The 15,664-nt window shown below is 41.0% G+C and overlaps 2 protein-coding genes across 2 annotated transcripts; one reads left to right on the forward strand and one right to left on the reverse strand.

Annotated features, from left to right (window-relative positions):
• Positions 1–776: 776 nt before the first annotated feature.
• drd1a (dopamine receptor D1a) lies at positions 777–5,194 on the forward strand. The gene is made up of 2 exons (XM_027017094.3): positions 777–1,389; positions 1,746–5,194. Exons 1-2 carry the CDS (start codon positions 1,279–1,281, stop codon positions 3,009–3,011), a joined length of 1,377 nt encoding a protein of 458 aa, XP_026872895.3. The 5' UTR covers positions 777–1,278; the 3' UTR covers positions 3,012–5,194.
• Positions 5,195–12,495: 7,301 nt separating this feature from the next.
• msx2a (muscle segment homeobox 2a) lies at positions 12,496–15,319 on the reverse strand. Its single transcript, XM_027017095.3, has 2 exons — positions 14,671–15,319; positions 12,496–14,247 (listed from the first exon to the last, which is right to left on the reverse strand). Exons 1-2 carry the CDS (start codon positions 14,993–14,995, stop codon positions 13,814–13,816), a joined length of 759 nt encoding a protein of 252 aa, XP_026872896.2. The 5' UTR covers positions 14,996–15,319; the 3' UTR covers positions 12,496–13,813.
• Positions 15,320–15,664: the final 345 nt, after the last annotated feature.

Genomic DNA, 15,664 nt, shown 5'->3' on the forward strand with positions numbered 1-15,664 from the left:
GAACTGAGGAATCACGGGAAGTGTGTCTGGGACCACTTTAATGAACTGTGGTTTATTTATTGAAACACATTCGAGTCTAATTTCGCCTGTACGAGGGTAGAGGGTTCATTCTGCGTAAATACGTTATTCCTAGCCTCAGTACAGACTTGTAGAGTCACTTGTTTGAGTGACAAAAACTGTAAGAAGAATAATGAAATAATTCTGATAACAATAAACAACAGCAACTAAACAATAGCAATTTATTCAAAAAGCGATTCAAAAAGCGAGAAAGGTGATCTATCTATCTACTCTAACCGAGAAACCTTTGACACAGGACAGGTGTTGGGAAAAATTTAAACACACGTTTTCAAAGTCAAAGTTGTATACCCGGTAGGCTATAGCTACTATTCCATTACTAAGTTTATCTTCGGAAACCCAGTCAATGTGCAAAAGCGCAGACCGCGTAAATAAATTTCCTATTTAGTAAAAAACATAGTTGTTAAATTGTTGGGTTGTGGTTTGATCACTTTTAAGCGTTTGCCTGGAATGAGTAAATAATGTAAGATAGGCCTATTTTTAAAATAATTGTAAAGATAAATGTTTCGTGAAGCCTCATAGGCAGCTTAGTTTTGCAGCTGGAAGAAACATGAGGTGATGAGCCCACACAGTCCTGCAGAACACGCGCCTTGCAGACTACTGTGAAAGCGATACGGAGTGCAGGTTGCTGGGACTCGACATCATTTTGCAGGTGAGAAACGGGATCACACGTTACCTAGTATGGATGTCGAGTCAGCCACACCAGGTGGCAATTACGCACCTGCGATTTGCAGTTTATCCATCTATGTCAATTCGAATGTTTACTTTTCTTTCATTGAGCCAAACATGAGCAAAGAGGCACTCTGGATGAAACGAAGACATTTTATTTCACCGAGGCTTTCTAGAAGAATCGGAAAGTTTTAAATGTGTGCTTCGAAAACATCTCGCGGGGTAATGTTATTTTATTTTTATTTTTTTTACATTTTTAAAGTGCGCAACGAATGCAGTGAGCAGATTGACAAATTTTGGAGAAAGAAAATGGATAAGGCAACGTGCATGAGACACGCTGGTGCAGGCATATGAAGGAAAATCAAACCCGCTTTTAGCTCTCCCATCTCTGTTGGTGAGTGGACTTGAGGTACAGAGGACATGGGTATCGTTATGCACGCGCGTAAATAACAGACATACTCTTCGTAATGATTAAATGCCCTTTTCACGAAATCTCGAGGTTTACATCAGTTTTACCCAATTATTTTAATATGTATGAATATTCATTATATTTGGACTAAAGCAACTCGATGGCTTCTCATCTCGTTCGACAACGTGCGGGGCAGGAGCGTCTTCTCCGGGAAGCAGGGCATTTCAGAGGATAAGGTAAGTGGATGAATGGGAGCCATGTTTGTGTGAAATACTGAACAAGCAAGAAATAATAATAATATTTTAATTGTCATTCTCATTAACAAAATAGTTTTTAGTAATGATTTAATGCATTTGTGTGGGAAATGCATGCACACATGAGTGTTCTATAACAATCCAATTACAGACTAGAGTCATAACATGTTGACCAAAAACTGAAAATGAATACATAGGATTTTGCATATGAGAGTATAAAACTGAATCTAAAATAGTCAGGTGAAAGAATTGACCATGCTCAGTGATGTCAGTATTTACACTATATGTGAGTAAGTTTGATATTTTGGCCTCTGCTCTTTTAATTTCAATGATTCCAGGAAGGGCACCAACCGGCAGTGATGGATTTGAACTCTACAGTGAACGAAAGTGGTTTTAGGGAGCGTGACCAATCAACAAGAGTTCTCACTGGCTGCTTCCTGTCCCTCCTTATACTATCCACCCTGCTAGGGAATATGCTAGTCTGTGCAGCAGTCACCAAATTCCGTCACCTCCGCTCCAAAGTCACCAATTTCTTTGTCATCTCCCTGGCTGTATCTGATCTTCTAGTGGCCATCTTGGTCATGCCTTGGAAGGCTGTGACAGAAATTACTGGTTTCTGGCCATTTGGTTCATTCTGTAATGTCTGGGTGGCCTTCGATATAATGTGCTCCACTGCATCTATTCTCAACCTTTGTGTTATTAGCGTAGACCGATATTGGGCCATTTCTAGCCCGTTCCGCTATGAGCGGAAGATGACTCCCAGGGTAGCGTTCGTGATGATCAGCGCAGCCTGGACGCTATCCGTGCTCATCTCTTTCATTCCCGTTCATCTTAAATGGCACAAGGCTCCTCCCACAAACCTCTTGCTGCCAAACGCGTCCCGCAGGGCCCATCGGACGGACAACTGCGACTCCAGCCTCAACCGCACCTATGCCATCTCCTCCTCGCTTGTCAGCTTCTACATCCCTGTGGCCATCATGATTATGACATACACACAGATCTACCGGATCGCCCAGAAGCAGATTAGAAGGATCACGGCATTGGAGAGGGCTGCCGAGAGCGCCAAGATTCGCCACGAGGGCACGGCCAGTGCCCCTAGCGCAGATCCGGAGAGCTCCTTTAAGCTGTCCTTCAAAAGAGAGACGAAGGTGTTGAAGACGTTGTCAGTCATAATGGGAGTGTTTGTGTGCTGCTGGCTGCCCTTTTTTGTCCTGAATTGCGTGGTACCATTTTGCGAGCGTGACCATGCTGCTGGTGCTGACGTCCACGCCACATGCGTCAGCCCCACCACCTTTGATGTGTTTGTCTGGTTCGGGTGGGCAAACTCCTCTCTCAACCCCATCATATATGCCTTCAATACAGACTTTCGCAGGGCTTTTGCTTTGCTCCTGGGCTGCCAGAGAGTCTGTCCAGGGAAGAACATGATGGAGACGCCTTGTCTGAAGCAGCAACTGAAGAAGCACTATACTGCATTGCTCTCGTCCTCTGTTGGGCCAGATGGGCCACTGGCAAGAAAACAAACCTGCTCTAAAATGCAGCCAGTGTCACAACACTTAGTGCAAGAAAAAGCATCTGGACAAGAGGGTGAAGGGATTTGGGATTAAAACTCTTGGAAGAAAGTCCACCTGCTGCATAGTGAACCAGGTAGAATGTTTAAAGGGATCATCTTTATGCCAGGCAATGCTCCTCCAAAGGCTGAAGCATAGATGGCCTCTAACTCCTGTAGTTAACTACTCCAACCTCTGTACTGACAACTTCCGTGAATGTCCAAGTGACATTCGGGAATGTGGATTCCCTTCACTCCGGTAAATGTGCATCACGTAATGACCTCAATCTTAAGGATGACCATCAAACTGAGAGTGTGTTCACATGACAGGGCTCTTTAAATGTGACAGAAACTGTGTGCAGAATGAACATTTTATATTTACGAAGCAGAAATGAAACTGATTAATTCAGCTGGGCAAAAATGCAATACAATGAGACACATTGTCTATAGTTCTGCTCTCTTTCTCATTCATTTCCAGTTTTAACCTGGGTTCTTCGACCCGAACTGCATTATGTCCGGGGTTATTCCAAAACGAGGGCAGACGTCCAATTACCAGACAGCTGCTCTCTGATTGTCATAATGCATATGCATGTCATTCACTGTTGCCTGAGTTTCTCAAAACTCCATTACTAAACTCGGATAACTAAATACCACGATAACCTGAACAGATGGCCATTCAATATGAATGCAGAGGTAGCAATGAATAAAGATGTATGAGCCCTGATGAATATCTAATGGATCTATTGTTATTGGAGCCATTGGTCTAATGGACCATAACTGTGTTGTCTACATGAGGCCTGGTTGATTGTATTGTTCATGCTTTTATCTCATTAGTAAAGGGTGTTTGTCATTATACTTGTTGTATGTGAGCAATACAAATATTTAGCTGTATGGTAATATGGCGAAATCAAGTGGTCTGTGGATGAGAATTATAGAAATGTTCAAATGAAAAAAGGAAGTTAGTTTAAAAAAAAATTTCACAAATGTTTTTGTCCCAGAAGTATTCCTTATAGCTTAGTCACTTCTAGAACTTTGACATTCAGCACAGATCATTTGTTTGCATAATTAAAGTCTGTTTGGTGAAGGCCACAGTATTAGCAACAATCACAGCTCAATAATTAACTTTATGATCATCAGTCAAGTACACTCGGAGCAAGGACTCATTAAAATCAAAAATAAATTTCCTTTATTAATGTCTGCAGCAGTAATATGTTTACAAAAAAGACCTATTTGTGTCTCATCATCCTACTATATCCCATTTAAAATGAGCAGAAATTATGTATAAACACAATTCTGTATAAATACAGGTGATATAGCCTTTTGAGTAGCTGAACGGATAAAAGTCCCGTTATGCTATCGGGGCAGACTTTGTGTAAACAGCTGCTATAGCCACGGTGATGAGATATTGGCTAAATGTGTTCATGTGCTGTGATAAAAATAAGCTACTTAAAAGACATCAATGCTACTCAAACAATATGGCAAGACCGTAGCTAACAACGTGACGCTGCCATCGGCATCCATTGTTGTGAGTTCGTTCCCTTGAGTTTCGTTAAATAAATGTCGCTGGTTGTTTTTCTTCGCAAGCTCTTTTTGTTTTGTTTGCTCTCACACGAGTGTTGAGTGATCTTCGCATGCTAGCTCCACAGAAACAAACACTGACTGCCTGTCACCCACGCTCTCGTTCCCGATGCGACCAGACCGAGACATGAAACAACAGACCAGGGTGAATGGGGCCTCCCTTCCCCTCACACGTCCATTAGTTCCTACGGCGCAGCGTGACGCAGAACCCAGCTATCATGAAGACAGATAATAAACTCGAGCCGAAATGGAGGAACTCCAGTCGGGAAAGACTTTTTTTGTTGGTTTGCGTGCGTGCGTATAGTCTGTGGCAAATTCTTGGCTCACAGCAGGACCCACTGAGCTGTCATTACTGTTCACGCACAAACTCAACGCTCTCACGTCAGACACAATGGGCAGCATATTGAGTGACTCATTAAAGGCTAGAGTTGGAGTGAAGGACCGGTATCACAGTGAGTGAGTCACCGCGGTAATACAATACTGTGTTTGGTGTTCAGGCCGCAATAGCAGGCACAGGTACCTGTGGAAACACTCGGTATAATTACCTTCTGGAAGTCCATTAGTATTTTATGACAAGCTCAGTAGGAAAACATGGTGAGAGCAGTAACAAAAACATCAGCTCGGTGTGAATTCAGTTTTTTCTATTTCATGTTTGACATGTCAGTTATATAGTGTTGATGTAATATTAGTGTTAATTCCTCAAATCACTTTCTTTCTTGGAGAAAGATTAAGTAATATAATGCTATATAAACAATGTGATATTATGATGCCCCCTTGATGTGCAGAAAATATTACAGACCAAATTATTGTAATGGATAAACTATAATTTATATATATATATATATATTTTTTTTTCTTTTTTTTTTTCTTGTCTGGACAGTTTTAAGAGAGTGTTTATTTGAATTAATCAGTAACATGACTTCATAAGGTCACAGGTTAATTATGAGCTTTAGCAATTTTTAGGCAGGATGTGTGAGAGAAAGTTAGACAAAGAAAAATATAAACTTTTTTGCAGTGGGACAAGCCAGACAAGCACTTACCAACCCATTAAAGCAATTACCCAACAATGTAAGTTTTGGGCAATATGCAGCACAACCTTACCGGCACCTTAATTGGGGGGGGGGGGGGATGTTCTACAGAATGTGCAATAAACACTGCATGAAAATGAACAAGATTGAATGTTTAAGGTGTTCAGACAAGACTTGTCAGTATCCGTCTCACCTGGGGCTCAAGGGTTAATGCAAAATCAGAATATGAAATCTGTGCCAGGGAAGTGCAGTCAGGTCCCCCCATTAATCATATTCGGTCTCACTCAAAATTGAATAAATCCCACTTCATTTTATTGTTACCGCACGGTGAACACATTTGGAAAGAATCACGGGACATAGCCGTGACAGAATAACGACCAGAAAGAGGGAAGCTACAGAGACTCGGCGTGAGGGAGATATGGCAGCTCATATCAGCACCTGCACAGACTGGGATGCATGCGCTCACCGCCCCCTACCTTCATGCCCAGCGCCTCTCTGTGATGATCAGGGCATTTGTTTTTCCACCGCAGGCTGAGACTCCATGCCATCAATGGGGCTATTAAACCTACCAAAATAATCATCACTCTGCTCACTGTCCCCATGTCCCCACCCATGCACACGCTGCTATTTGTCATACTTTGTATTCTTTCCATTTTCTTCCTCTAGAGAACTGGCAAGTGCCTGTGAAATGCATTATCCAGCCTTATTACAGCATGGAAATGAGGGCATGCACCATGGAGGGTGCAATAACACAGCTCCCCGCTAAGATAAATCTAGGTAGCCATTAGGCAGACTCCCCTATTAATCCAACCTGATCCTTACTGTGCATTCATGTCAGGCCCAAATGCTACGTGCATCTCATGTCCTGCACCCCTGCCAAGGAGGCCCCATGTTGGGACTTAACAGGGATGAACAAGTTCCATTTGAAAAATGAAAACGTACTGCAGTTGGTTCAGTGTTTACAAAAATCAACTGACTGGAGAAGCAACCGTTATATAAATACCCTTAACTGAAGTGTCAAATGAGCCAGCGAATCAACTGTGAATAAACTTGTTATGGTCAAGTTTCAGGGTGAACTTAATGATGCAAATCCAATTTTTATTAGTTTAATACAGCACTTGTCCGTCATGCTTAGCATCAGGATTAATGGGCATATTAGCATTTAGATGGCCTAAATCAGTTCACATTACTCCGCAGAACCTGTTGATGTCCTTCAAGTAATTTCCCTATTTTGATCAATGTAAAAGTTAAGCAATGAATAATGTAAATGAGACGCAGATGAATCGGCCTTTCAGAAACGGGACTGCCATGTCCATGGAAGGACAACGTGAGGAGAAACTGTGTCATGTCTAAATGGATGAAATGCTAATGCAGGTGCCCTCTGGTCTTGTTTCTGAAGTGCCGGCTGTCCAATCTGACTCATCTCATCACGTCAATGCCGATGGCAAGCAGACGCCCTTTATCATCATCACAAGAGAAACAGGGACCAGAGCAATGAGTTGGGAAGGATGGATAGAGAGAGAGAGAGACTTTAGAATCCAAGCAGAAATACGAACATTGTTATAGGATTTATGTAAGAAGTAACTCAACATGGTGGACTCATCCCAACTGCCTTAAGCAAGAAGACAACTATTACCTCAGGTGACTGCTGGACACTTTTCAAAAAAGTGCCGAATACAGCTGCATGCGTTTGAGACTCAAGTCAGCCAAAAAAGTCAATTAAGACTCTCAGCTGACATTTACAACTCCAAGAAGGACCAGCGATTGAGCATCAGACTCCCCTCGGGAGACTCCCAAGCACCTGAATATCTCATGTCTTAGCAGTGACATAGAGAGAAGAATCCCAACAAGCAACTGAACTACTACTTATCATCAAAACACATGCCCATGGGCAGAAAGAGCCACATATTGTTCTCTGAAGCCACGAGAACAGAGCTATGATATATGTGCAGAATTTGATTTATGTTTGGAGCCTGTTTTAGGACCTATGTCTGAATGTGAGCAATGTTGTTTCTGTATTAGAACACGAGTAAAGAGGAGATGATCAAAGTTGTAACTGTAGTCTAATTAACAAGCCTTGCTCCTATATTCATGAGATTAGAGGAGCATCCAAGTGTAGCTGATGGCACTAATGACTCAGTAATGCACAGCTAGCCTGTTTGCGCTACTGAGCCAAGCTAGGCAAACATCTCTGTGTTTGAGAAACAGCCTTAAGTTATATTGCACCAATGGCCCTTTGTAACTAGGTCTCTAAAAATTCCATAACAACAAAAGAGGCAATAAACAATTGACTAAATCTAGTGCTGTCGGAAAAATATTTCTGTGAGATAAGTCTCTGGGAGCCAGCTGACCCCCCCGAAACCTTAGCTGCAGCCACAAATGGAAGCAGCTTGCATTCTCCTATGCTGTTTGCCCAGTGAACATCCCAACCCTCCAAATACCGCTAGACTAGGCAAGCAAGGCCAAAGACAGATCCTCACTTAGAAAAACAATCTATTTTCCCCTCAATTTTCTCTCCAAGTGAAAGGTTGAGTGATGCTATCTTAGAGTGTGGGACTATTATGAATCATTCACTGGCAAAAAAAAACCAAAAACACAAAATCACTGTCATGCTATGAAGATGAAGAAATCATAAAATTACTGCCTGTTTAATAGTTGTTCATTGAAAATGTTATTAATAGTTTCAACAAATACAATGAAATGATTGAAGTTCTTGGAAAAAGAAATTATATGTTCACAGCATTTATTAATTAACTGCAACTTTATAATACTTATAACCTTATAATAATAATAATTTCTATTAGATGTTTTTGCAGATCAGTGTAAGATATGCCAAGACACACTGTCCTCAAAAAACCTTGAGTTGATTTCAGAAGGGGCTGTCACATGTACCACAGAGTCCAATAGAGACTAATGATTCAATTTAGATACCAAAAAAAAAAAACCCACCCCAAAACCCTCAACCAAGCAACGCGCAATAAATTTCAAGAAGGGCCGTTGAATGGCAAATTTGTTAGAATTCCCAGGAGACCATGGAAGAGAAGGCAAACATTACTGTTTTCACGATGTACCAGTTGTGTACTTATGTAATTGCCGACTGTGCTTCTGCAGAGTATGGGACAACTCATTGTGCATTCTTCTGCTTATTCACTGCAGCGCATTATCTTGCTCAGTCCAGCAGCTCCAGTGAGAGCGAGAGTTCAGCAAACATCATTAAAGCCCTCAAGGCACACATTCTGGGTGAGATGAGTGGACACTGCTTTTACTGTGACCCAGAGAAGCTTCCAGAGTCTTCCCACAGAAACTGCATTTATCATAGTGCACGTTCAGCACTGTGGAACTGAGGGGAGGGGATGCGACCCAATGCAGCTTTCTTTGCATGGCCTTAAAGTATCTAAAAAGAACACATCCTAAGGGTGCTGGTTTTGTTTACATTGTATTTCTCGCTACGAATAGGCCCATAGATGAGGGCTCCACTTCTTCCAGTGTGGATGTAGCATGACCACCAAAGTAAGGTGAACAGTTGAGCATGCTGGGAAACAACACCAGTTGCTAATATAGGTTTAAAACAGCCCATGAAGGTAAGAACTTAGTGGGGGCTCTTTCTTGTTAGTTATTCTCATTTCTAGACTCTTTTGTGAGTGCGTAACACATTAAAAAAAAAAAAAACAACCCAAAAAAAAACCCCAAACAAACAAACAAACCCCCAAACACCACTCTATACCTGCTCAGGGGCTTTGAAGACAAGATGAAGGGCTTTCACATAATGATACCCTCAGGAACAAAAGACTTTCTGTGGTGTACTGTGCTCTGTGCTCCGAGTAGTGTTCTGCTCTTATTCTAATCCTTTGGGGCCATGTCTCCAACATCCACAGTGGAAAATCAAGCTTCCCTGCTTTAGCCTTTCAGCAGTGCTGCTCCAGGTCAGATATTACCTCGTCTGTCACCAAAAGAAAAAAAGCGAATTGGATGTGTGATTTTACTCCATACATGATCATCTGTGAATCGTTCCAGAGCACAATACCAAACAAGCTTTTGTACATCTGTCTTCTGAAAGCATTGCATTCAACCCTTAAGCATCTAATTTTCTGCACTGAGGTGTTCAGGAATAACTGAATTCCAAAAGAAGCTGCATGTAATATCTCAAAAAATAGCTATGGCCTTAAATATCATGTAGAGATCTGTGACTCAACAAGGCCTTTTACCTTCAAAAGTTACAGTCTTCTTAGAAGACAAAAGATAATATCAGCAACAGTCACCACATGCTTGCTCTTAGCAGGGGTGACAAATTGCCAGCTAAAGCTGCAAATTCAATCAGCACTTTTTCATTTCAAGTAAGCACATTTCACCAAAGCTCAAAGGAAAAAGGAAAGCACATGTGTGCACATCTGTGTGCCTGTTCCCTCTGTCACTCGCAAAGGCTTAGCTTTATTCTTAGCAGAGCTGGGAGATGACTAGCTGCTGGCAAACGGCACTGCAGCGTCGTGGGGCTTTCTCGCCACCCTGTCAGAGTCATTGGGCTGACTGTCAATCACTGTGAACAATTACCATGGCTTATTCAGCCCCACCTTCCCCTAAGCCTCTGGTAAAAACACAGCAAGGCCGCTATACAGGCAGCTAGGCATGCTCTCATGCAATGCGAAGTATCAAGCATACATCAGCAAATCAAAATGGCAGTTTAAATGACTCATAAGACAATATGAAACATGCCTGCTAGAATGAAACAAGACAATATGAAACAAGCTTACTACAATGGTTTGAACTAAAATGATTTGCATGCAAGGCACATGAAAATGAAAAATACAGGAAATTCACCTGTTTAAAATAATGACTATGTAATGAATCTAAGAATGTGTATGTGTGTATGTGTCTGCATTTGTTGTGTTATGTTGGGCAAACTAAGTTAGGGCAATTGTTTACAAAAAACTAGCTGAATTAACAACTAAATAAACTTACGTTTTATGTTAAGATTCTGTTTATATATAAGTTGATGTTCTGTTTTTTCCACATACTTCGTGATCGCTTTTCTATGTTCAGCTACACATTTGTTACAAGCAATATGAATAACTTTATACACAGGCAGGAGAGGCAGGCGAGGTTTTGTGTATATACATATAAAAGTATATGAATTAGTTTAAAATATTCAAAAGTATTTGGATATCAGTATGTACAAGTCACTCACAACATGCATGGTCTAAACCAGGTTGCTCATGAAAAAGGTCACTAAAGTGAAGCACAACATTCAGAGGATATAGGACTCTGGTACCAGATGTGGTAACAGGCACAGTTTTCTGATATGTGCAAACATGTACATTTATACAGGAGGAATATCACCTTAACTGCAGTTTGAAAAGAGCCTTTAATTAAACTGTGCTGGGAAAGTTTTATATATACATTTTATAGATAGATAGATAGATAGATAGATAGATAGATAGATAGATAGATAGATAGATAGATAGATAGATAGATAGATAGATAGATAGATAGATAGATAGATGTGTGTGTGTGTGTGTGTGTGTGTGTGTGTGTGTGTGTGTGTGCGTGTGTGTGTGTGTTAGCCAAGAGCGCCATCTACAGCACTTTCAAATGAACACTTGGAAGAAATCCCCCCATGAGTCATCCTAGCCATAGTCTCATATGGACTATATATGCATCATATTCTTCTTTCTATGTTGTAGCTAATAAAAGGACAAATGTACTTTTTGAGACATATTGGCTCTGTTGAAAAAATTAACTGATAATATCTGTACTGAAAATACACCTCCTCAGAAAAAAAAGAAAAAGAAAATTAGGAAATGGCTACATCTGGTTGGTTCTTTAAATATAACTTTACATGTATTACTGAAAAAAAGGATGTAGAAAACTTAAGGGTCACTGAAGGTACAATTATTTGCATGTAATTGTTTTTTATAGGACTATGAAAACCCCTGTGCTTTGGCTGATGAGCACAGCTCAAAGTTCCACTAATTTAACCATAAATATGCTTCACTAAGCCAAAATACCATCAGTAATTTGTGTGCATTAAAGGCTTATATCTGCACTAACAGTATCATGCCACTTTTGGGGACCTCCCAGGTTTGAGGCATTTACAATAAGTGCACTAAGCAGACGGAACAATAAAGCAAACCTGGCAATGAGACCCTGACGTTTCAAACCAAAGGAATGAAACTTATCTCTAGAGCCAGGAGGCAATTTTGCACCTCAAAAAGGTACTATTATCAAACCAATGTTGGAGTGTGTTTTCAAAACAAAGGACAGGAAATGGACTGTAAAATCACTCTTAATTGTAACAAGGTTCCACAGGACTGAGCGCCAGTAAGCCAGAGCCAGCAAACTCCACAGTTAAGTGAGAAAGAGAAGGTGAACCCAGCCATATAATGTTTTCAGGTCTTTATCGCAAGGGACTGTGCACACAGATGATTTCACAGTGGTTGAACTAAAATTGGAGGCCGAGTGCAATTAAGCGAGGGTCTGGTTGACATAGAGCTTGGCATGTTGAGCTCTGATAAGCCTCCAAGTCAAACCACAGTGAGGGAAAGCAATGATGTTTCAAAAGAAGGCAGGTCATGGAAAGAAGACGTGTTTACCCTTGCTAAGAGTCCGTAACCAAGGGTCTGCTGAACGAAGCAAACGCCACTGTGAGAAGTGCTCGTGCTCTAGGGCCTGTCTGACTAGTAATAAACACTCATGTTGAGCCCACACATTAGCTAATGGAGCCACAGTGTACTGTGCGTGTGCCTATTACCACTGTGAGAGAGAGCGCCACAACAAACAATCACTATTAATGAGGAAGTGGGTGGGGGAGGCCGTGTGATGAATGCCAAAGGTGCCAGACCACATGCCTACCATACCCAGCCTGAAACCAGGCGGGGCACTCGCAAAGCACGAGCTAAATGCGCAATGAATGAACCTTTAATAACTCTCAAGATTCCCTTATGGGAGTCTGTGTACTGCCTCAACTAATTCATGTACAAAATTATAATTACACTAATAGCCAATCCCCCATATTTAATGGCAACCCGTGTGTCATAAGTGATTTACCACAAAAGATGGATTAGGTCAGTTCTGGAAATATAAGAGAGAGTCACATTCCTCTGCTGAAACACAGGGGGAGATTAAATATTCTGAATAGCTCGGGTCCGACCAGTGGTTTGGTGCGTAATGTAATGACACCGTTTAATTAACTTTTCCAGAGACCACCAGGACAGCAGCAAAAGCCACACAGATCAACCTCAACATTTCCAAAGATTATGAGCATGAAATACAAGCCTCTTTTCAGCAGCTCAATTTAAAAAGCATTAGCCACCCTACAGCCTTTGGGACAGAGTTTATCTCCCATTCTCAAAGTCTGGCTCACCACACCTGCACAGATGTCATAATAGGCTGAATTCTACAGCTTCGCACAGAACCTCTCTGGCCAACCTGTGCTGCTTTTGTTACAAGTTTCTCCTGTATTGTGGTCTTATGGTGTGGGACCATCAATTTGTATTAACCCACCAAGTTTCCTCTGCAAGTCAAATTTAATCAACTTTACACAAATTCAACATACAATTCCTATGAAACATATAATACATTTCTTTCTTAATTAAATATAAATACTTGACAACTACAAAAATTCATGAAAGGCTATATAGATGTGAACTGATGAACTTAATTTGGCATTGTATGTTGTTTAGCTTTCTCATGGTTTTGGAAAAAATACAAATTATGAATCGGTGAAGATTACAAATTGAAATTGGTCCTCTAGAAAATGTAAAATACTGACCACTAATAATATTTTCCATAAAACGTACCATATGTTTGATATGAGTTAGTGTAACTTAAAAAAAACCAAAAAACTGTAAAATACCAATTATTGACAACAATTATTTGAAACATTATAAAAAGCACATAAGAAAAAAAATTACCCTTGAAATGACATCAAACATGTTGCTTTTCTTCACTGTACCCAATAAAAACCCATTAGTTCAGTACACCCAGCATCTGAACTTGCATAGTCTTTGTGATAAGGTGCATTTAGACGAGGAGTTTTCTAAGACTGTTCTAAGAATACTTTCTGTTTGAGCTGCCATACGACATTTTCTTTGAGAAATAGTATCGCTGCAGATAAATGACACAAAGTCTTTCTGGTTAGTGGTGGGCATTCCAACTCAACACTCAGATTACATTTTGGCCAGTGGGGCAAAAATGTTTAGGAGCCACTGATTTAGAACCACTGTCAGAAAAATCCTTGTGACTGCCTATAATATGCCCCTCAGGATAAATGATACATACTGTAGCCCACTGGTGTGGAGTAAATTCCAAGAGAAGGCATGGGGAGCGGGTATCTGCAGAAGGGCACCTGGCTGGACTGTCCGTAGAGCAGTAGTGCTGCCTGAGGCTGTGTACTGAGGGGTAACGGTAAGGAGAGGCCAGAGTGCAAAACAGACTTGGTGGCCATTTTGAGTTTCTCCATTTCAGCCTCCTGCAGACGCTTGGCTTTGGCCCGTCTGTTCTGGAACCAGATCTTAACCTGTGTCTCGGTCAAGCACAGAGAGCTGGAGAACTCAGCCCGCTCGGCAATAGAGAGGTACTGCTTCTGACGGAACTTCCGCTCTAGAGCCAGGAGCTGTGCGGTGGTGAATGGTGTACGAGGTTTACGATTCATCTTGTGCTTTCTGAGAGAACATGTGTTTGGAGTCAGCTGTCCTGTAACATGACATGGATAAAAAAAATATTTCATTTTCCTTCTCAGAAAATGAAAAACAAAACAAAAGAAAAAATTGTTCAGTCTAGATATTATAGGCTCAAAGGCCATAAAAGTAATTCCCACCATGATTTCCCCTTTCGCTATTAAATTTGGCTGATACTGATACCTCCTACATGTTTGGATTGTTATAATGCACACAAAAGCTGCAATTCCTCCACATTCATGTCAACTCGACATTTAGTTTCCATTGTTTATGTAATTTCCTTATAGTTTGTACTGATACAGAATAAACATTTATAAACATCTATTACTAGCCATAAATGTTTGATTTTACACTGTTAAAAACCTATTGGCGAGCTGCCAAGGTCTTTTAACTATTCCGGGAAGTTTATTCATGGCGAAAATTTAGTGCGTAAACATACGTGGTGGTGGCGATGATGACACGGATTTTATCCAAGACGCATCCTCTTGATCCGATACTTCTGACTTCACGGGCGACGACGGCCCAGAGATCTTGGAGAAATCCTCGAAATAAGACGGATCTTGGACAGATCTTGTTGACCGCAGAGTAATGAAGTGCGCTGGGTTTGTTTGCTGAGCGCGTCCATTCCTTGCTCCTCGCTCCGACATCAGGGCTTCCACGCTGAAAGGGAGACTTGACACACGCAACGTGTGCTCCTTTGAAGATGACGGAGAACCGTGATCGTCCCAGGAGGATACGGTGTCTTTTTGAAGCTCTGTATTCATCCCTGAACAACTGCCTCTAAGTATCAGACTCTAAGTTTAGCATTAAATGCGATACAAAAAGTGCAGTCAAGGAAGAGTAAAGTGTAGCTATTGTTTGCCACTTTACCTTAACTCCAGCATCAACTTGACGACATGGTTAGGAGCAGCCAAAGTTTGAACCAATCAGCGCCCAGCTAAAAAGTTCTGAGGGAAGTGTGCGTGCGATTTGCTCGTTTGGGATCGCGTTCTTTAATGCGTTATAGCTGATAATGCGCAAAGGCTATTTTTTTCTAATAATTGTAGTAGTTTTCCATGAGATGTCTTTTGAGGGGATTCATTTAAGACTTCAAATAATAATTGTAATTTTTAAAATAAACGCGTGGATCACCTTCATGACTCACGAGGTCCTTCGGGATTCTAATTAATGTGTGAGAAACGTTTACTGTCGTTCGTCACCAAACGTTCTGAAAGAGTATGACGTCCAATATAACCTTTACCTTTTGGTTTTTAGATGAAATTCAGAGAATGTGGTAATGTGCAAAAGAGACAGACCCCTTTAAAACACACAACTGTTCAGATCAGTAAATAGAGCAGGGTCAGCATTTGACCAACTTTGTACTTTTGAATTATAATCTGAGTAATTTGGATGCATGAAATATGATTGATAAGGGCAGTTCCCTTAATTTGCTT

Source organism: Electrophorus electricus, chromosome 4 (genome assembly GCF_041902795.1).
Source record: "Electrophorus electricus isolate QZ-2024a chromosome 4, ASM4190279v1, whole genome shotgun sequence".
In the NCBI taxonomy this organism is placed as follows: Eukaryota; Metazoa; Chordata; class Actinopteri; order Gymnotiformes; family Gymnotidae; genus Electrophorus; species Electrophorus electricus.

Coding starts and splice junctions, on each gene's coding strand:
- drd1a (XM_027017094.3), top strand. CDS start 1,279: ATGAATATTCATTATATTTGGACTAAAGCAACTCGATGGCTTCTCATC. Junction 1,390..1,745: donor AGGGCATTTCAGAGGATAAG/GTAAGTGGATGA, acceptor CAATGATTCCAG/GAAGGGCACCAACCGGCAGT.
- msx2a (XM_027017095.3), bottom strand. CDS start 14,995: ATGAATACAGAGCTTCAAAAAGACACCGTATCCTCCTGGGACGATCAC. Junction 14,248..14,670: donor GTCATCATCGCCACCACCAC/GTATGTTTACGC, acceptor GTCATGTTACAG/GACAGCTGACTCCAAACACA.